At 40.1% G+C, this 22,656-nt stretch overlaps 1 protein-coding gene across 1 annotated transcript; it reads left to right on the top strand.

The window, feature by feature from the left end:
- The first annotated feature begins 10,754 nt into the window (after window positions 1-10,754).
- On the top strand, window positions 10,755-22,080 carry LOC104836453 (chromosome unknown open reading frame, human C2orf73). Its single transcript, XM_010575063.1, has 4 exons — window positions 10,755-10,869; window positions 20,763-20,878; window positions 21,902-21,944; window positions 22,004-22,080. The coding sequence occupies exons 1-4, from the start codon at window positions 10,755-10,757 to the stop codon at window positions 22,078-22,080; spliced, it is 351 nt and encodes a 116-aa protein (XP_010573365.1).
- Window positions 22,081-22,656: the final 576 nt, after the last annotated feature.

Here is a 22,656-nt window from a genome sequence, read left to right as displayed (position 1 = left end):
CTCACTCAGCACCAAGGTGCAGGTTAGAATAGAGCATAGTACCTTCACATGCAGGAACTTGAGCAAACCATATTTGTACTTAATGGATACAGAGGTATGTCAATGTGTACATGTAAGACATGTTGGAGATACTTGCATCATCTCTGTTTAAATAGCTGGCAGCGCATGGGTGCACTTCTAGCTTGTGTTTATGTGACCAGCATTTGTCCTATGGAATAAACAGTAGTTCATTTTTACGGTGTTAATACTCACTGCTGAGATTCTTGTCATCAGAGTGTTACAGCTCTGCACACAGTTATTTGTAGAAATTATCACTTACGAAATAACAATTTTGTTCTGACTTAGCCATAGAACTTACTCTTTAGGTGGTAGGAAACCTTGCACTCCTGAGCTGCCCTTTTCTTCAGTGGAAATTCTGTAATATTTTGAGAAGAAAAGAAAAAGAAGGAACAGAAATAGCCACAACTTCTGAAATTTTTGGCTTAGTCAAGATATGTTCAAAGTGCACACATGTTCTGAATGAAGTAACTTAATTGTTCTGAAAATACTGAGATGGCAGTTCTGCTTATGAGACATGCTTACAGGTTTTCAGCCAGGCAAAAAGGACAGATCCTAATGAATAAGGCCTGCAGTGCTTATTTTGCTTCTTACACTATCTAATATTGAAGTAAGTCAGCAGAGTGTTTTATGTACACATGCAGGATGGGTTGCAGTGACTGCTTTTAACCTTTCAGATGGCTTGTGATACAACTGAATGCTAGGAGCTATTTTAGTGTCTGATACAAAGACTAGTTAATCACTTTAGTACTGCATCTTCAAATATAGTGTTGGCTTAAAGAGAATGGCAAGAATTCTACTGTACACCTAATGAACCCCTCTTACGTCAGTGGTGCAAAATTTCACCTTCTGTTTCTAGGTGATGTACTTTCCCTCCCCGCCAGGCCCAGCCAGTTTCCTCTGAGTCATGCACATACTGTCCTTTTTTTACCCTGTTAGCAAGAAATTAGTGGGAAGGGGAAAACATAAAGCCCAGTAGCAAATCAGCTTCCTATCTGGCAGCTCTGCTGACCAGCAGCTGTTTACCTCCGGGTAGCACTCTTCACTCACTGGTTGCTTTTTTAACTTTTTAGTTTAGTATTCATGATGTGTAGGGAATGAAATCACATGGGAAAGCTGAGGTACTTGTTTAATGTCCTCTTTCCTTTTTTCTAAAAGCCATGGCCAGGACTTAATTTGCATTTTTAAAAAACTGTCTCTGGGGGAATGGAGACACTAAAAGCTGTAGTGGATATGACATGGCTGTGTTAATTAACATGGTTTGATATGCTTAATACACACTTGCCTTGAAGCAAATAGCCTAGGAATCCAACTCATGTTTGGTCCTGGGGAAAAGCCTGGATACATTGTTTTGCTCTGTAGCAAGCCTGTAGGGTAAGGTTTTTAAGTGGTCTAAAGGAGACAGTTTGCAGAAGCAGAGCTATTCTGCTAGAAGCACTACAGAATTATCAATTCCGAAGAACATTAGCAATACTGTATTATCTTTGCTGCCATCAATGCAAAGTAGAAATGAAAAAAAGGATTTTTCTCTCTGCTGCTACTGCAATATGGGAGGCATTAACGCCTCGAAACTAGGAGGCAGACTTAACCTTAGATGCTCCGGTTCACTGAAATAAAGACAAGACGATGTCGGCTGTACATTATTTAGCATCAAAAACCTGATGCATCTAATAAGAGAAGCAAGGGAGAATACCCTCTGAATTTTAAAAATGTGCTTTAATTCATACAGTAAACAAAATCACAAATCAAAGACCCGCAGCTGTGAGAAAAATACTTGAGAGAACAACATATTTAAAAGTAACCTGAAGCAACCACTAAACTAATGCAATTTAAACAAGTATTTAGAAAGAACAAGAAATCTCCCTGCTAACTATTAGAAAAATAGGTAAAGGGATCTTTTGAAGCAAACCTCTTCATGTATGCTCCCACCCCTAATATCAGTGTATTTTTTGTTTTGATTAGCACACGTAATACTTGCTGCTCAATGGTCATGGACTATTTGGTTGTGCTTCTGTATATCAGAATTGTTATAGATAATGCTTGTCTCAGAGATAAATCCTACCAATTTACTGCTTCATACTTCCCAACTAATTTATTTTTCCTCAAACATCTCTTTTCATGTTTTGAACCTCTGAGCTGTGATCCATCTGTCTGTGACAGAGATGTTTATTCTTAGTCCAAGATGGAATTTTGGACTTCTGTTTCTTAGTTACCATTTTCCTTCACCCAAGACCTATATATTTGGATGTATGATATTGACAACCTAAAATTTCAAGTGGAACAACTTAAAAAATTGAAGCACCTTAAACAGTTCTAGGAGTCCTCTGAAGTGTGTTGATGCTGAGCCACATCTCAACAGTAGCTGCAACATAAAGTGTGAGGACTACATATACAGGCTTTTCTACACTGAGCTGCTTCCATTTTTTTTTTTCCCAGTCCTTTGTTGCTTCAGATTAGAGTTGTTATATCCCCATGGCTAATTCCAAGGCAATTCCTTCTTCGCAATCTTTTTTTTTTTTTTAGTTCCCCTGGGTCTGAGGTCAGCTAGAGTTTTGTAGTCTACTAACTCCCAGAAACCTTTGTAGCTCTTCTCTGTCCCTCTGGGTTTTGCCTTTCCATTTTATTTCAGGCTTTCACCATTGATATAGCTTTCTGTATAATGCTAAGCCTTGTATTTCCCTCTGCTCCTCATTCCTCTCCTCTAGCTATTGCATTTTAGCTGATAGTGATCACTAATGGCTTAGGCTCCGGCTTGTGCTGTAGTTACAGTCTTTCTCAGAAGTCCTGCCTCAACAGCCACACTCCACTGGATATTTGGGGGTGATACTTCCTGACAGCGTAACACCACTGGGGATTGCATTACCCAGGCATGCAGAAAAGAGAAAGTGCCTGTCTAGCCTAATAAAATAAACACGAGTAGAAAAATACAAGCCAGAAGTAGAGCTAGGGCTGCACACTATTTGGCTTTCATCTGTTCAAATTGCTTTTCTCTTTCATCGTGAAGAAGATTTTTACGTTAAAAAAAAATTTTCAAATCGTGTATGCACAAGCTTAGGGAGATTGAATCTCAGAGCTGACCGATAAGTTTAAGGTCAGAGTCAAGTAGGTTTAATCCAAGAAAACAAAATCACATGAACCAATCTTATTACTCCTTCAACCCAGTTTACAGTAAATAGTGTTATTAGGGCCCTGAAACTTGGTTAGCCCTCCCTAATCACCTGTAGCTCCTTCCCTGAAGCCCCTACTAAATCCCTCTCTGAACTCATCTTACAATCCTTTCAGAGGCAATTGGCTTAAAACAAACAAGTGGAAGCCCAGTGTGCCACCTCACTGCTATTCTGCCTTCTCTTCAGGAAACCAGAATGACTAAATCCTTCCACAAGATGTCAAGCTTAGAAAGTTATTTTATTTTTAACTCTTGGTATAGATGCAGTGCACAATATTCTCCATGCCTTCATATGCAGTGCTGATTTCTGCAGTGCACCCACTTAGGTTTACATAAACATTACACTTGTCATTCTGCATGGGGGGAGCAATTCTGTCATGGAGAGAGCTTAAATCCACCTGTGATCAGGTAAGTGACTCCAGTGACACATTAAGGGCTGTTTTCTTCAGATGCTGGCTGTAAATTTAAAAACCCAAACCCTCACATACCCCTTAGAGTATGCTTATATTTTCTTTAAAATGTGTTTGTGGGAAGAAATGGACAGGAAAATTTGAACTTGTGGCCTTGTCTATACTGAGGAAATTTACCAGGGAAGTTTCTTTTCTGCAGGTGAGCTGTTAATGAAATTGATGATTCGCTTTTTCTCTTGAAGTTAAACTTATTGTTCCCTCCTTTTCAGGTAAGTTATTTCTCAGGACTAAATGAGGGTTCTGAAGGAAGTATTGACTACAGTTGTCTGGTCACAAGAGGAGTAGCCTCCAAAAGGGTAATGCAAACTGGGGGCGGGTGTGTGTCGTGGTTCATGCCACAGTTAAATGTCTGATAAGGAATTGGAAGTTGAGCTGGCTGTAGAAACATTGCCCTGGAGGTAATTTTCCTCCTTTTTGACACATTTCTGCTTGAGCTGAAACAGTAGCAAGGTGTCTTTTGATGTAAACTGGAATTACATAAGAAATACTCTGTATAGTTTGCTTTTCCAAGGCTGTGAGCATCCACATACTATTTAAGAAGCATCGAATTAACTAGATGGTGATGCTGAGCAGAGTGCAGGAAGGTAACCTCACTGACTTTCTTACAAAGTAGTATTGCAGCTAACCAGCATGAGAAACTGAAAATGGTGAGGTCGAACAACTCAGCCTATCTAAGATCAAGAAATGTGTATTACCCTAGATTCCATCCCTAACTGCTGAAGGGGGAGAAACATAATCTATCAAGGCCATTTATCTCAATCAATATATGTTCCTTCACTCTCTACAGTTGCGGCATTCTGTATGAACAGTCCCCATTCAGCAAATGTTTCCTCACAGCTGAATAGGAAGCCTCTGCTTTGTGCTCCATACTGAGCTGATCTCTGGTTCTGTACTAATTGCTGATGTGTTTCAGGCTAGGGTCAGAAATGGGGTATGACCTAACTGTGCATACGAGTGAGAGGGAAGGCGAGGAGCAGGCACCCCCAGGGAGCAGGCTGGGCTGAAGCCTTTGTCAGCAGGGCCAGCGCGGGCATGGCCATGCTATCCTGTTGTCCCTGAGGCTTAGTCCTGTTTGTGTCTTGCTGCCTCTGGCTTCCTGGATGGGGCCTCCTAGCAACAGTGCACTAACAGCCAGGCTGGGGGAGGCATAGACAGAGCACTCACTGTCTTTGGAGTGCTCATCCCTTGTCGCCTTCCGCTCGCAAACCTTCTCTGGGCCTTTCTGGTGCCACGTGCCATACCCTGGAGATCTGCATGCTTCACAAGAGGAGGGAGGGCACCTCCCCGCCTGCTCTAAGTGCTCTTGCCAGTGTAGGGTCCCAGCTTTAAGCCCTCAGGAGCAAAGTAGACTGCTGAGATGTCCCACCCGCCAGACCTGGGTCTAAAGTGAAGCAGTATAATGCCATTATGAGGTAGAGTTCTGCCTGAGCATTTCCCAGTTCAGGGCTCCACATCATTACTGGAGAGGTCGTTAGTTCTCAGAGAGGTGACTTGCAAAGCAGAGAGTAATTCAGGTACCTAACTGAGGGCTGGCGGATTCAGGAGCTTGGGATGGAAGATGTGTAGGGATGTGCAGGAGTAGGCTTGAGCCTTTAGGGTACGTGTTGTGTGCGCAAAGCAGTTCTGGGAAGTGATGTCTCCATAACTGATTATTTAGCCCTCTTGTGAACCAGGGAAAACTGTCCAGGCATTTGCGCTGCAATGCTTCTGGAACTTGAGCTTGGCTGGCTGTGTGTGGTACCACATGCTGGGCCACAGCCATAGCCTGACTTCACCTGGGTGTTCTGCTCCTTGGGCTGTGCATATTAGAACAGGTCTCCGAGAAGCTGTAACTGTGTCTTGGACAAGCATCAGAATATGGGCGAGTATCTGTCACAGTAGCTTTTCTTATGTGAACTGTGGAAGAATATATAGGTTCCAGGCATGAAACTGGGCACAGGTAGGTTAGGCAGTTTGTAAACAAACAAAAAAATGAACAGAAATAGAAGCAGAAGAGAAGGGGAAACAATTGTTCAGTAAACCTTACTGTTCAACTAGGAGCTGAGGCTGAATTTCAAGAACGTTGTTATGGGGTCTGTAACGGGAATATCTTTTTGTTTTGTTTTGTTTTCTCCATTGGATGCCCTCCATCAAACTAGCTATTTTGTACCTTTTTTCCTTTTTTTTTTTTTTATTTAGACACTCACACACTGGATAAACACTTTCAAAGAACTTTCAAAATCCAAAAGGTGGGGACATTATACAAATTAATCTTATGAAGCAAGGTGTTTCCTGGGAAAGCCTTCTAAAGGAATTTCTTTTTCATTAGCGAGTCCTTCATTACAGGATTAAAAGCTAAGCTCCTTTCTCCCTCATTTATTCCACAAATTAGGTTTTCATAAAACCTTTTATGTGTTTTTCTAAGTACCACAGGTGTCACCTCTTCTGGCAGAAATATAAATGTTAATAATACTAATTACTTCATACTAATCAACTACATTTGGGAACTTTGGCTAGGAAAATCTTTCCTTGGAAAGTATAGGAAATCCTCCTTTTTCAATTTTTCCCTATGATATACTAAGTGTAGTTGAAAATATTCAGGGCCATATAGTTGATTAATTTCATTGACTTCAAGCCAGTCTAGATCTTGCAGAATAACCCTGTTTTGGCCTTCTGAGGTCTTGCCTACCACTTCTAATACTGGTAGTTTGAGAGGGGATTTAACTTTGTAATGGAAACTTGGGCTTGTTAAATCCCCAAATCTGGCAAGTAGAGTCCACAGGTGAACCCGGATCCTCTGGAGATGCTCTTACGTCAAGACTTTCCAATGTGGGGCCAACAAAGGATCCTGAAGAGGGAGAATGCAGAGGGCTCAAAATTGGCATAAAGGCATTCATCTCTTCTGCCCTCTTTTGTGTTCATGTACAACTGTAGAATGAGACTGCTTCATAATAAAACTCTTTAGCAGACAGGCAAGGAGATGAGTATCAGGTTGAAAAGCAAAAACATCTGCTGGAAGATTAATGAGAAGATTATTGGCCAAGCTTTTTCCACTTCATTATCTCTGCCTTCCACAGAAGTCATCACTGCAATCCCAGTGATTTACTGTGGAACAGAAGGGAGTCAACAAAGTAGGACTGAATTGTCTAGCCTGTGAGCTGGACTTTAGGGTCCAATCACACATCTAGTAACTTCATGCAGGGAAAAGCTTCTGTTCCATGATCTCTGAAAGTGCGTGGCCACCATTACGGTAATGTTTTCTCTTGCCACAGACCTCTGTGGAGACTTCTGCGCGTGTCCAGAATTTATGAGGGGAAAGGCAGAACAATGGACAACAAGTAACTGTAAACAAAAAGAAAGGTGAGCCTCTTATAGGACCTTTTCTTTACCTGTGAAGGTAATACAGGTAATGCCTGTATTACATCCAGGTTGTTATATAATAATAAACCTAATACAATTCCAAATTTTCTGCTTTGCCTCATCCATTCTCCAGTTAAACTGTAAATGAACAAAAAAATGAAAAAGCTGAAAATACTCCCAGGAATAAGGTCACAAGACTCTGAATACTCATTTTTATCTAATCAGGTGGATTTGTGCAAGGTGTATAGAAGTTGGAATACATAAGGTTTAGCAACCTGAGAAATACAGATGATGTAGAAATTGTTGATGAATGCTGAGCATTTAGGATCCAAGGGCTTACCCTCAGCAGTGACAAAACATGCACAAGAAAAAAAGGTTTGTGCCACAAGTGGGAGTGTAGAATTCCTCATACAAAAATGTCTGAATTCCAGTTAAAGAGGTGGTTTGTCTTGTAGTCCATATCTAAAAAAAATGCTAGTGTCTAATGTTCTTACAAGTTTCTCACTTAATGAGATGATTTCACCCAGTGACAAGATTTCATTATTATTTAATTTAGGACTCTAGAACAAATGGAAAAAAAGAGTAACAGTTAACCTAGACTTGCTAACAATTTTGTTAATATATCTGATTTTCTAGACAGGAAAAACATGGTAGTGCAAATCAACATTGATTTACAAGCAACTGATGCAGTAATTCCTGGGTAACATAAGAACATACAAGTAAAACTAAAAAAGATAGGCCCTGGTTCAAAAAATGGAAAGTGGGTAAAGAGCTGATGAACAGAGACGGAGTTGCATGGCAAGTAACAGGAAAGTTCATCAAACTCAGTTTTACTGAACTTATGCACATGCATGCACATGTGCATGTTCAATATTAACATTGGGAAGAAGTGAAAATGTGCCTATTTAAGAGACATAATTTGGAGAGAATGTCAGGATGATGAAAAGAAGAGCTGAATGGCCTGAAAGACTATAGTAATAGAAATACCCACTCCTATAGAGCACTATATGAGGTCTTCCCAGAGATAGAGAAGTGATGATAGTCTGACAGTTGAGAATGTACAAGACGTTCAAGAAATTGAACTGGAACAGGTTCAGTTGGGGTGAGTACAATAATCATAGGATGGGAGAGCCAAATTTGGGAGAGGAGAGAACCTGTCTTTTTTTAAAAACTGTTCAGAAAGAAACAAAAGTATTAGAGAATGTCATTGGTATTTCTGCTCATACTATAGGGGTAAGCACTCAGGGTCACAGCAGAAAGAACAACCAATTTCAGCTGGATAATACTTGGATAAGAATGACTGGACCTTTATTGGCCCAAGAAATTGATCACTCTGAAAATGAGGTGGCTTTTAACTTTCTGAGCAGTGAGGCTCTGGCATGACAAGAGTGGGAGTAATGGGCAAAACCTGAATTATTATTAAGATAGAGTTAGTGAATACATGAAAGGGATCATATAGCAGAGTTGCGTGCAATAGCAATTTTTTGAATCATTGTTTGAATGATCAGGATGTCCTATCAACACTATGTTCCTGAGGCCCTAAAAGAGTATATGTAAGTATAAATAGGTACAAGCATGGCTAACTTAAAGTGCCTGATAAGCAACCCTGAACTGACACACATTGCTGTAGCTACATGTCAGAAAGTTGCTAAAGGAAATGTGATCTTTGCTGAGTCCAATAAAATCTGTTAAAAGATGTTTATTTGTAAATTGAGTCGGTATGTAAAACTAGACTGGAAACTTTTCAGAGAGCTGATCCCCTTCTTCCATCAAAGACAATGGAAGAAATTACTTCTTTGAGAGCTAGATGAGATTTTTAGGTGAAATACTGGCTTTCCACCATGTATTTGCATACTGGGTGACATAGGGCCCAGTTTATATGACAATCCTCCAGGCACAGCAGTAAGACTAACAATTACTTTGTTTCAGTATGAACGTGTGCTGTTGGAAACTTAACAACATGAATTTTTATTGGCTCTTCATCAGCTGAATATTCTGAGATGAGAAACTGACATGTTGGTCTGTGAAGTTGATTTCTTGTCTATGACTTCAACTTACAGCATACATAAGACCTTTCTTATCAGAAAAAAGTGTTTGGTTTTTATGGAGAGCATTTCTTTTTTTTTTAACATTAACTATATATTTCAGTATCGGTTCTATTCTGTTTATCACTAATAAAAATACAGTTCACTATTTCCTTGAAATGACTGAACTAGCTGGGTGAATGTTTTGTAATAGAGAACCATTTCCTTTTGTAACTTAAGTACTTAATTGCTTCTAATTGGTTTCTATTGAAAAGGAGGGTCAGATCAAAATGATAGACTACAGAGCAGAGGATGGAAAAGACAATGGTCACTGCATATTATTAATGTGTAAATAGTATGATCAGAGATGTCATTATGGGGCAGTGCAAAGAAAAAGGAGTAGGAGACTAAGAGTATCTGGGAAGAGTAATTTCTGACTTCATGAGGGATTCTGGGAAAGATTACTAAGATAAGTTGAAAGAAACCGCAGAATCAGAGAAACGATATTTGATGAGGCAGTAGAGACCTCAGCTGATGAGTGTCCAAAGCAGCTGATAAGGATGGTCAAAACCTTTGAAATTATCTGTTAGCAAGTCATTATCACTTGAGAGAGCTGGTACTGTGGCCAGATCAAAAAAAAACCCACAGAATTAAATCAGGACTAAACGACTGAACAGTGTTTAAAAATCTCAAAAATAGGCAATCCAGTCCAGGAATTTGGATCAGTTTTGAGCCTTCAGGATGAAACAGTAGATGTGAATGAGTCATATTCTTAATTTAGAAGAACCAAGACATTAACACTTTCACTGCAACTATTTGTACAACCTGACCTTCATTTTCCTGGTATGATTCAGGATTAACTGGAACAAAATTAGTGTGAATGAGAACAGAATCTAATTTTTGGCTTTTGCTGAGGCTTAAACCCAAATTATACCAGAATAACTGCATGAAACCTTGTTCTTGTTTCAGAGCAGTGAATAATGTAATCTAGGACCTACTGACTTCTTCACCAATACATTTTTTCATTTGCTTGGTGTAAACATAGTTAATTATTATCAATGAGTAGAGTACATGTATTGGTGTAAAAATTTCTTCCTTGTCTGCTTTTGTCTTTCAGCCCAAATACTTATGGAATATTTAATATTGGTGTGCCAGAACTGTGCACAAGAATTGTCAACAGAGACTTTATATCTCTCCCAAGTAAACACTGCTCATGTTCACCAGTGGCGCAATAATCCCGAACCACACTACACAAGATTAATTAGCTCCAGTGTAAGGTTGCTAAATGAGCCAATACACTATATGGGAGCAAAAGACACCAAGGCAGAACAGGTAGCAGCAATTTGTGCTACGTTTTTCAGTATTATAGTAGATATGTATGTGGCATGAAATAACCATGGTAAAAAAAAAAATTAAATGTCTGAATGAGACCATCAACCTTACAGCAACCCATAATTAAGATTTAAAATGAGTTTGGGACTTCATGTAGCCACAGAATTTATTTCCTCAGAAGGCTAGAATTAGCTGTCAGAATGGGCTTAGCAGTATCAGCAGGGTGGTGGTGTAGTGGATAGTGTTCTGAGGAGACACTTTACAAACACTGTAATAACAACAGCTTTGTGTTCAGCTGTATCCATGGAATTTTATCTTCTTCTGATTTTAAAGCATCATCATTGGTGGCCAGCTGAGGAGTCCCACATGTATCGTTATACTCCACCGAATTATAGAGCACCCAAAGAACTGATCTTCAGAAACCAGTCTGAGTTGATTTCGCCAGCTGCGTTCAGTCAGCAACAGCCTTCATGTGGAATAGGTGAGAACCCTCAAAGTTTTTCTCCAGTATTAGATAATGTTACCTGACTGGATTGCACTGTCTACACTGTCAAATAGTTGTTATCTGCCAGCAGATTTATAAATTGTATTTTTTGGTTTTGTCTATATTCAGAAATAGCAAATAATGTACTTTTTTCAAACTACACTTTATGGGGAGCACCTATCTGCAGATATGATTTTTGTCTCCTTATAACTGTATGTGTAAAGAGTTGCCCTACTAATATCACTCGAGGTGTTTCCTTCTGAATTTCTGGTGTCCTGAGTAAATGGCTATAAAGCTGAATGCCTCTGCTAGCAGAGTTCACCTTTTAAATAACTCTGTATTAGCAACAACTGTTCCTCTGGCGTGTAAAAAACAACCCTTTTTGAGTTATCCCATGAGAAAATACTTCTATTTTAAAAATATGCCTCTGGAGGCTGTGAGATTGTAAGAACCTTCCTTCAGCTATTCTTAATGTATACATACCAGAAACTATTTTTGAGAGAGCTTGACTGAATTCTGCTGTCAGAGGACAGTTGTTTGCAGCATCTGCTTTAGCTGACTGAATGTCCTCCTACCTGAGTGCTTGCTTCTAGCTGCTGCACTGCACTTTGCAGCACAAACTAACACAAGGCTGTCTCACCAGGGCTCAAGGCAGGCAGCATACATTCTCTTGTCATTTTCCCAGCCATCTCTAAAGCAAATGAATGAGAGCAAGTCTAGACCAATTTTTAAAAAACTGCTCAGACAAGCTCTCTCCCTCTTGCTAATGTTTTGTCAGCATAATGACTGGCGTTTTATTCTCTGCAAGTAGGGCATTTGGGGATCTAAGTCTTCCGTAAAATCAGACTTCTGTGAAGGGGGGAGACTCATCTAAAAGCATATCTGTAACAGGTGAGCTGACTAGCTGGAAGATCAGTACTGGTTAAATGTGTCCCTTTATATGTACTTGGTAGCACTGTATTATCAGCAAGTCAGCTCAAACTGCTGCTGCTGCTGTGATTTTCATCACTTATTTTTATAAGAAGAATTTGCTGGAGAGCAGCTGCAATTCTGCGTTTCTTAACTCCATGCATATTTATGCTGAGGCAACTGGTTGACGAGCCAACATCCTCACTGACTATGCCAGGAGGATCACAAGAGACTGGCGCTGTCACCAAAGGATATCCCAAGAGAGCAGCGTGGCAAGCATGTAACAGCACTCTTGAAGACCAGAGTGTTATGGCTGAACTGCATTGTCTTCAACTAAAAAAACTTGTCATATGGTTTACTATTTTAGTGCCAGAGAACACATTGAAATGTTACAGATTATACTCTGTTTAAGAACCCAGTGTATTTTCTCAATTATCAGAGCCTGATACACTTGAAATATACTACTCTGATGCTCTGAGATGCTCTGTTTCTGTGGGCTAATAGGAAGCTTAGATTTTCAAGTCTGGAGAGAGGGGCTCCCTAGTTGGCAATTTCAGAGCAATTTAAGATGTGAAGGAAATAGAGCAGAGATTATGCAGTGCTAAGATCCTTCCCCAAAAAACTTGACAATTACAGTAATTAAAAGAGAGAGGAAGAAGGGGAGATGTTTCCTTGAACAGAGGGACGATTTCTTGTCTGACCTGGTTTAAGGAGGGGAGGGGCTGCTTGCTCAGGGCTCTTTCTCTTTAGTAATTGATGAAGCAATTTTATTCTGCAAGACACCACAAAGCCAGAAGCAAACGTGATGCTGGTCGGGCAGATTTTGGAGCTCCCAAGGTCTCTGGCAGCAAAAGGAGGGCAATGGCATTCAAAGAAAATTGTTTATTTTACATTACAGTTAGAACTAGCATGTGCTGGCTTTCTTTCTTCTAAGGTGGGAGGGGAAAGAGAATGGCAGTTGTTGGCTTTTTTCTGTGCTAGCGGAGGAGAACATAGAAAAAAATGTCATGATACAGATAGGCACAAATCTTCCAGCAAATCGGTACTCTTGACTCTTCAGGGGGTCTCTGTCCAAGTGTTAGCATATAGGAGTGAAAGTCAGATATAATAGTTAAATCATACGCATAGTTTTTGATATATACAGTATCACTTGGTGTTAAGAGATCAAATGGCAGTTGTTATAAACTAACTGCTACAAGTTCTTTTTAATTGTGTAGACCATTTTGCATTGAATCCATAGCCAAATGTGAGTGAGTTATGAAACAATGTTTTAAGATTTACTGTGTATAGCTAAGTTTGCATAGTGGAAAATAAAAAGCCACATTTGGAACCATGACAGCTTTTGCTAAACACTGAGGAAAAAGGTGAAAGAGACAATTAGGGAATTACTTTCAGTTTTCTCATTCTATCTGCAGCAAAGTTATAGCTGTTGCAGAGATGACTGCTGAAATTTAGAATGGCACTTGAGTGTTCTGGGTATGTCTACCTTTACCTGAAGGATGCTGAAGCCTGTGATACTCTTCTATGTGTCATTTTGCCTGACTTAGTGACCTAAACATGTGCTGAACAGAAATTATATGTACCCTTGTGGCAGAAATCTTTCAGGCTCTTCTAGGAAAGATCTTGGCTCTCTTGCCTCTTTGATGTTGGCCATGCGTCAAGGCAGATGGAAGTGGCCTGTAACAGAATGCTGCGATCATCCATCCATGTCCAAGGAAGGATAATACTCTGAAATGCAAGCCCTTCCCCTTGGCAATACCAGTTCACTGGTCCTAATATGACCCTGGTCATTGCTCCATGGCTTTGATCAGTGATTTTTGGCCTTGTGGGAGCCCTTAAATAGACTTTGTTTCTACCCCTGGAGACTGCAGCACTACCACTTTAGTACAGTCTGGAGCCCCAAAAGGGAGACTTGTGGAAAGCTTCCATGGAGGGACAGAGGAAGAATACTGGGGCGAACCTGTTTCACTGATTTCAGCCAAACTGGCAGAACAAGTATCATTCTATTAAGTTCCAAGTGGCTTATCCAAGCACTATTTCCCATTGAGAAAGTTAAGATAATGAGCTTTATTATGAAAGAATCAAAATGATCAACTGAAAGAAACAGCATTTACATGGTTAATGGTTGGATCCTGGTCTGTGCCATGTCTGTTGGTGTGAAGCAGCTTGAGCAGTCACGGTCTCTGGGCAGTGCAGGTTTGCTGTAGTAGTTCCCACGTAACTCCATTCCCCAACAGTTAGTGTGGGGGCATGGTAGGGCAAGGGGTTATGACTGATCCTGGTGATTTTCAGCTACTCTGACAACAGAGTGGGGCCACAGAAGACTGGTACAATCTACTCTAAATTGCTTCATGAGACCCGACTGCTGAGCAGTACCAGCACTGAGAGCGAGTAAAGGGCACCCTTGTGCTCTTTACTGCCTCAGCTACTGTTGAGCAATGCCTAACACAGCTGAATGTCTGGCCCTCCCAGACAGATACAATAACTAGTCTATGAGAATGCTCATACTAATTAAATCTTATCAAATCATTCTGTTCCATCACTCCACTTAATTAGCCATGGTCTTTGGTATTTCAGCAATGCTATACCATGCCAAAAAATGAAAGTATTCTTTCTGTGGTACACACCCAACAACTGCCTGTCTGCCAGCTAGAGTCAGATCAACAAATATTTCTCCTGCGCCAGAGCAGTATCTGCTGAAAAATGTAATTGCCCACTTCTGGTTTCTCAAACCAAAATGAGTTAGAGGCCATGGTCTTTTCATCTGGGTGGTCAGCTTTTATTATAGGAAAAGCAAGCTGGTTTCTCATCAGCTGTCTTGTGGGTTTTGTGTGACTCATCACAGTTTATGTTCACAACTATAACACAGTTCCTCAAGTTTTATTTGTTAATATGGCCTTTCTGTTTACAAAAGATAAAAGCAGAAAGACTGTAAAGGAAGACAAATTAACTACTAGTTAGCAGGCAGCAGCAGTGAGTCAGAGCTACTACCTAGATCCTTGTCTGCAGCAGGGGCCGTTGACTTCATGAATGTGTGTTAGGTTTGGATCTTACCTAATTTTATTTTGTATGATTGAAAACATCCAAACCCAGGCAGATCATCACACCCTGCTTTTAGCAAGAAAGGGCCTGATTTGGCAACCTGTGCTGTAGATGACTGGAATTTTTTTTTTCCTCCTTTCATTTGAGCAGCTCTTATAAGTGTGGATGAGAAGCTCTATGGCCTGCAGAATCCAGCCTGGAAGAGCTCATCAAGAAATGGCAGTGAGGGGATGCATTAGGAATGAATTCTCAAAACAGCATAAGGGTTAGTTCTCTGATACCCAGTGATGTTGAGACCCATTTTCACTGCCAGTGAGAAAGTAGCTACCAACCTACCTGTGACAAGAAATTGGTTTATTCAGTGGAAATAAAATCTATTTTAATAGCACCACCACAAATCTGTGCTATGCCATCTGAGGCATTTGTCAGATGTGACAAGGCACTCGGCCTATTTTTGTCATGCAGCAAATCCTTTTTCCTATTCTACTTGGGGCTAAGTCCCATCCTTAGATATGAGCTCACCCCTCTCTTTCACTTACATGGAAATGTTGGGTGTACGACTGAAGGTAGAATTTGGCTGTGATCTGAATAGATGACATCTGTAATCTTCTTGCAAATAGGGGACCCAAAGGACACAAACAGGTGCTGGTAAACATCTAGCCTGCACAGATGCACTTGTAAATCCTACGTGGCGCTTGTCTGCATCTTCAAGTGCCTAAATACATTTGAAAAATCTGCCTTTGAGAGACTTGTGTTTGTTCTTGCAGGAAGGTCATACAGAGGTGGGAATTGAGTGTATTTCTCTTGATTGCCCATATAGGACCTTAATCATCATAACAGTCTTCCTCTAGTCAAAAAGCCCCATTGATGGTTTCTGTCTGCTGTACATTACAGCTGGATGTGCTTCTGCCTACTTGTCCTCCATGTGAAAGCCTCTCTTTTTCTATAATCCATAAAAGAACTAATTTCAGAATTTACATTAACATGAAATAGTCCCATCACTGGTAGACTTCAAACAGTCATGTGACCCCCTGGCTTTATTGAAAGCAATGGAAAAATATACGTTTGCCTCCACTGAGCTACAATTTCCTTTTCAGTTTGTGGGCCTGTTCCTGGGATGCATAAGGCCTCTGCCCAGAGTAACTTCAAAAGTACCACCATTGCTAGTATTTACTGATTTGAAAAACAGACCTTTCCTGTCTTTTCACTTATACTGGCAGTTCTTTAGGAAGTTATTTGCCTTTGTTTCCCTTCACTATCCTTTGCTGTATGAGCCCAGAAAACTCTTTGCATTCTCAGCAGGAATTTGCCTTCCCGATCTCTCTACCTCCAGATCAGCCACACGGGTTCAACAAAAATACTTTTGATTTTTTTCCTTGTGTTGCAGGCTTTCTGCCATTGCAGCTTCATTGAGACAGATAGGCTGTTGCTTGTGTCAAAGCATGTAATCTATGGTCAAATATTCACTATTAAACCTTTCCCCTCACTTCTCTTACTGAGACTGCCAATGTGTGGAGATTTTCTGGAGTCCTGGGGGCAATTAGCAGCTGGCAGAGCCTTACTATGCAGGTATAATTTCGAGATTTAGCTGCTTTTGCATTAAGTTTGAGCAACATCAGTGCTGGTGTGTGAAACAACCTTGTACAGAGAATGAATTGAGCCCAGTCAGGACAGTGTGGCTCAGACAAGCTATCACTGTGCAGAGGCTCTTTTGCTTTCTGGGGTGTGTAAATATCTTTCTTACCCTTCACACAAGGCTCTAGGGATCTTCTATTGGATAATAAGTTTAAGTCCAAATAATGAACCATTTTGGATGATTGATGGGGGATGTTGTGCACACACCCAGAATATGTCATTTCCAATCAAAAGGAAAGCAATTGTTTCCATATGTTGGCACATTTGTGATCTTGGTGTTGAGCCAGTTGTCTGGCTGCGATCAGGCAGCAGCATCTAACAGTGATGGAAGATTATACCTTGGAAGTGGGGTGCTAACTTTAGGCTGTATTCCTTAAAAGGATATAAACTCTGAACACTTATCCAGGACGTAATTTATGGTTCCAGTATGTTTTGACTTTACATAGATGAAAAAATAGTCCTTTTGTGTATGCATATATGCATAAAAATTCCTTCCTGCTCAGCACCCCCCTCCCCCCAGAGGAATCCAATAAAACAATAGCTGGTGCTGTTTTATGTGCTAACTTAGCTGCATGGGCTGTTGCCTGCTGAGGCTTATAAGGATTCCCCCTCTTTTTAACCATGGTCCTTAGAGGTATTTTAACAGCTAAATCTAGTTTTGTTAAGTTGCTCAGCTGGAATACAAGCTCTTTGAACAGATTTTTAGAGATGCCCTGCACTTACCAGACCCATCTGTTTGTTTTTTTTTTCTTTTTTTGTGAAGTGTCAAACTAGTTGCATATTGGTGCACAAGTAGATTAATATAATTTTCAAACTCCAGCAACGAGATTCCGCCATGCCAAGACCCTAACTTCTGCTGCATTGAGCAGAGGTGTGTGTACCCCAGAGAAGTGATAAGTTAAAGACTGCTGGAAGAGGGTATTTTTAACATATGAAGAAACCACCAATTTAAAATATTCTGCAAATTCCCCAGCTATCTACAATTCCCTGAACCACTGACACTGAAGCGAAGCTGCCTGATTATGATCCAGCCAATGAAGGATCACTGCATCCTTCCTGAAGTGTCTGCACCAGCAATACAAAACCTGCAGTGGATGGTGTGTGTGTGACCCCATTTGAAAAACACACAGGCAGGTTAAGACACACAGACTTCTTTCTGTGTCACAGCCAGGCCAGTTCTTTTGGATAATCTCAGTGTAGAGTTCTAAAAAAATGCATTCTTTCACTCTCTAAATTGTAAGCAACTGTCAAGCTTTTAATTCTGCAGCCAAAAAACCTTTGCCATTCTGAGACACAGTGGGCAGAATCATTCAAACCACTGCAGCAATGCTAATTCCTCTAGCTGAGAATAATGAACATATCAAATCACTTTTCAACACACACATTAAATTTAGGGAAATTACTAGATTAGCATTTTCACTCTAGAAATGTTTGCAGTGATATTGTTGGAGTGTCTTGGGGATGTGTATTGATTACCCTTATGGTCCTCATCATGCAAGATTTGTATGTGTATGGAGTGAAATGTCAGAATGCTGAAAGGCAAGGATGCATGTTTCTTCCTAAGATGACTTGCAGTGTTGTGAAAGGAAAGCAGAGAGACAAATTTGTTTCTCTTCTTTTCAGTCATGTGCATGGGGGTTTTTTTAGTTATTTATTGGAAATATTAACTTATTAAGGCTCTCTACTGGAGTATTTACATAATATATTATGAATAGATTTTTGATGCCTAAAATTCCACTGAGAGAAATGAACTAATGTCTTTTTATAGAAGATTAATTTGCAAAACTAATGTGCTGAAATGTATTAAGATAATGTATTCAAAAGCTAACAAAACTTACTTTGTGGGTAATTTAGTAAGAAAATAGTTTTGATCTTCTCTGCAGGTATGCAGATACTGAGGAAAAAATCCTCACTACTTTTATGTGAACCATATGCACACTCAAAATTTCAACAATGACATTATTCACACGTGGTTTTGAGCAATTCATCTTCTACCTTGTCTCTAAAGAATGGCATTTTCCATGCAGAAAAAGTGGAGTCTGTGGAATTGATAGCAATGTTGTACACACAACTACTACCGTGGCTGATATGAATATATTTCTTACCTCTGTATTCCAGTATGAAAATTGGGAACTAGAATTTCTACCTAATTTTATTTTTCATTTATAAGGTCTTCCTCAATTGCATATATAGATTCAGTTATTAAACACTGTCATCAGGAATCAGATAGGCAATTTATAGTTCTACCAAAATAAGTACTTCCTTCTCTATGCGAAGAAGTGTTAATTCAAGGAGTGTTAATTCTAAGTGTGTATCATTCCTGCACTGAAAGTTGTAGCTAGCTCTAGGTATGTTCAAGTTTGTAGGGCTCCATGAACAGCTACAAATCTATATGTGTGTGCACTTTTGTAGGAACTTCAGTAGTTATGTTTGCACTTCCAAACTGTAAGTATTACTATTCCCCTTCTGTAGCTAGTGAAACTAAGGTGTGAGCTTTTACATATCTTTGCCCAAGATTGCTTTAGAGTTGCTGAGTAGATGATGATGGGCCTAAAACTGCTAGCACTATACTTGAATGTAGATCTGCTCTATCTTCAGAATCATGTTAGTACTAATTAACCACTTCCAGCATATTAACAGTCTTCAGTATATTTCTCAGTACTATCCATATGCTAATCTAGCAAGCTGCTCTGTGTTAATTACAACCGCATTGAGGCGACCTATATGCGAAAAGAGCAGGAGATTGATTTCACTTAGTGGTCTGGCTAGGCATTCCCTCTTAGCCTGCTATGCCTGGCAGCCAAGCACTTAAGCACAGGCTGTCAGTTATGTTGACCTTGAGGAACTCATACTGTTGACCTCTGTTCCCCTATCTTCTCAGTGGCCTATCTTGTTTCCTCTGCTATTAATCTAACAACAGACTTTAGGTTATCACACTTAAAGACTTATGTACCTGATCTGGCCTTTGCTGCTATATGGGGCCCATGGACCACTATTTCTGTATGATAGTGCATGTTACCAAAATAAAAGTCCTTAAATTAGCCAGTTCAGTTACTAGGAGCAGTCTGGCTGCAGCAGCAGAGAGCTTGTTGTAGGCCAGTTACGATTCTTTTATGTGTTTTTTTGAGAAAATGTGCTCTTTTGGAGTTAATAATTGTCTAGTTACTTAATAATAGATACCTCTCAACGTATTAATGGAATATCATTATTGTCATATATTTTTCAAGAAGAATGGGATCTTTCAGCAGATACAGGTCTTGGTCCAGCAACAGCATAGCAATAAGTCAGCATCTGTTCATATTCTGCTAGTTGTATCATAGGGATGCCAACTATAAATTTACTCTATTCCAGCTCTGCTCCTGCATTGAGGGTGTATTTGAGGGGTTTGTATCCTAGTGACTCTAACAACTTAGCTGTGTTACAACTGTGCAAATGGAAGTGCAGTGGCCTACATTTCAACAGTGATGAGTGAGACAGCCTGACCCACTTGAAACGCTTTAAGCAGCCCTGCTTTTCAGAAAGCTTTGAGCACTTCTTCACCAGTGGATCTGGTCTTATGCCATGTCTCAAGCTGAAAATTCAAAATTGCTGGTCATTTTGGAGAATTTGATACAGAGTATTTAAACTGTGCTTGACATTTGTTTTTTTTCCTCTTGTGTCTAGATGTGTCATGGTCCAGTGTAATGGATCAGTCTGTGTTTCACTAAATGTTAACAGTGAAAATTATTCATGTTCATTTAGAGGGTAACACTGTTGTGTTAATGGATGGAAAATTGCCGGGAAGACTGCTGATAAAGCTGTAGTGGCAACTGGTAGTGAATCATTGGTGGTGCAGTTTCTAAACTGTCCTGCAGAGGGGATGGGTAATGTGAAGAGGTAAAATGTCCTTGGGAAAACAAGAAGAAAGATACTGTAAGAAATATTCATGCACCTGCCAAGTGATCTGACAAGCCTTTTCTGTCCTGCATTTTAAAAATGATCACACTGAAATGCTTTTCCAAAATCTGCCAGTGTGGCCTTTGTCCTGACCCCAGTAAAAGCACTGCTCTGAAGCTACCTCACGAATGCTGCCCCTCAACAAAACCTTGCGTTGCTGTGCCATGTGCCAGCACAGCTGAGTATCCCACTCATTGTGCCCACTTCCCCTTGTGGTAAACATTGTGGTTTCACTTGACTGGCAAAGTAACTTCAGCAGTTCAAGAAAAGCAGCTACTGCTTATCTTTTGTGCAGCATATAGCGTGTTTGTGTGGGCTACCTCAGATCATGTGGTACAAGTGCTCTCTAACAATATTATGTTTTTCAGTTCTACTTGCAACTCCTAGAGCATCCAAAGGTCTTCCAGAGATTTTACAGGAACAAACCTCCTTTAGCCATCAGTACAACGCCAGAGACTCTGCTAATGAACTCATCCGAGGAAAGGTAAGACAATGTGCATCCTGTATGATTAATAGCATCCAGGAAGGCAGAGGAGTATGTTTATCCCAGAACTTCTGACTGTTTGTTTAATATGAAGATTTGTTGTCAGAAGATTTAGAATCGTTAGCAGTTAATATTAATGGTATGCTCTTTTGTCTTACTTGTACCATGTTGTATTTGTGTGTATTTGTAGCACCCAGACTTCCTGTAGTTTTGATAACAATAACTGAATCATAAATCACATGATTTGGATTTCTAAAAGGTCTGTTTATGCTGTGACTTCACTGAACCCAACTGTCTTCACATGTGAAAAAGCTGGAATGAGTAAGATGAGAACAAGGGCTAATGCATAAGGGTCTGTTTTGATACAGACCCTTAACTTTAGTGAGGCCTTGGCTCTTAGGAGTATGTATGGTTATGCATTTCTTAAAAATCAGTAACTTCATATAAATAGGGGACTGATCCACAGACTCTGGTAGACTTCAAGAAGATCCAAAATACAGGATTCTGTTGTGAAAAATATTTTGAGAAATGCAGGGTATGTTTGTTTCCACTTCTGTTTATTTAAAAAAAAAATCTTGTGTGACTGAGCAAAATCATTCGGGATGCAGTCATAAATCTCCTGGCCTACAAAAGCAGCAGTTCAGAATTGTATCCATAGCAACCCATGTAGCAAGAAATGAAATCTGATATGAATAGTCTTGTACAGAAGAACCGTATGCAAGTCACACACTCTCTGAGGCAGAGTGGTTGTGAACCAGAGAAAATAAGATGCATTTTCTTTTACTTGTTGCTTCTTTCCAAGTATTCCTGCCGTGCCCCATTTCATGAATAAAATAGCCTGACAAACCAGCTATTATTCCATTGCCTTCAGCTATTCGGACCTAGGCCAATGGACAGTAGAGAAGCTGAGAAACAAGCGTAAGCTTTGCCAGCACTTGAGCTAATAAATGAACTCAGCTCACAGCTGCATCTACGAGCTGCTTATGTTCCCCTGGTTAATGTCAACCTTGTTTCCCCTTCCAGCGACATGGAGCTTTTGTGTGTGCAGAGATAAAACCAGCAAGTGGTCGATAGTTCCTAAGGGAACAGAAGTATTCCTGAGTGCTAGAGGGTCATGTCCACTAGAACAGCCAAAAACAGAGAAAGGAAACTCAGTGAAAAGCCGAATGACCTCACCCAGTCTCTTCCTGCAGAATTCCTAGGAGACAGTAGGCTTTGAAAATCTCTTATCAAAACCAGACGTCAAAGAAATAGCCAAGGCATACCCCAGAATTCCTGTGAGAGGACACAAAAGTTCAGGCATTTCTCAGACAACTGAGATGGATGTTGGCTGCCCTGCTGGGGAGGAGCCCTTTACATCCTACAACGAAATGGTCTTTGGTAGATGAGGTGGGGGGGTTACCTACTGTACATAAAACATGCAGACACTGATACCACCATCAGCAACTGAAACAAAAAGAGCCTAGAGTCACTGTTAGGCCAATGCGTTTGCTTATTCTAATATCAATAACACCAAACATAAGCTGACACAAGTGAATTGTTGGAGGGAACACAATACTTCTTTGATGTAGTAACAGCTGCACCATGGTTTGAAGTCTCTAGAAAACTGTATGTTTATCAGAACCTTTTTTTAGTGGTGAAATTTCACTGCCTTTTCTGGAGCATCAGCCACGTGATTTTTTTTTTTGTATACATTCTCTAAGATTGTTTTTAAGTTAGTCAATACTTTCAGAGCTGCTGGTTAGAAGTAGACATCACTGTGATTCATGAAAAGGTAC

This window comes from Haliaeetus leucocephalus, unplaced genomic scaffold (genome assembly GCF_000737465.1).
Source record: "Haliaeetus leucocephalus isolate CR32 unplaced genomic scaffold, Haliaeetus_leucocephalus-4.0 Scaffold450, whole genome shotgun sequence".
NCBI lineage: Eukaryota > Metazoa > Chordata > Aves > Accipitriformes > Accipitridae > Haliaeetus > Haliaeetus leucocephalus.
This window is presented reverse-complemented; position numbering and strand designations above follow the sequence as displayed.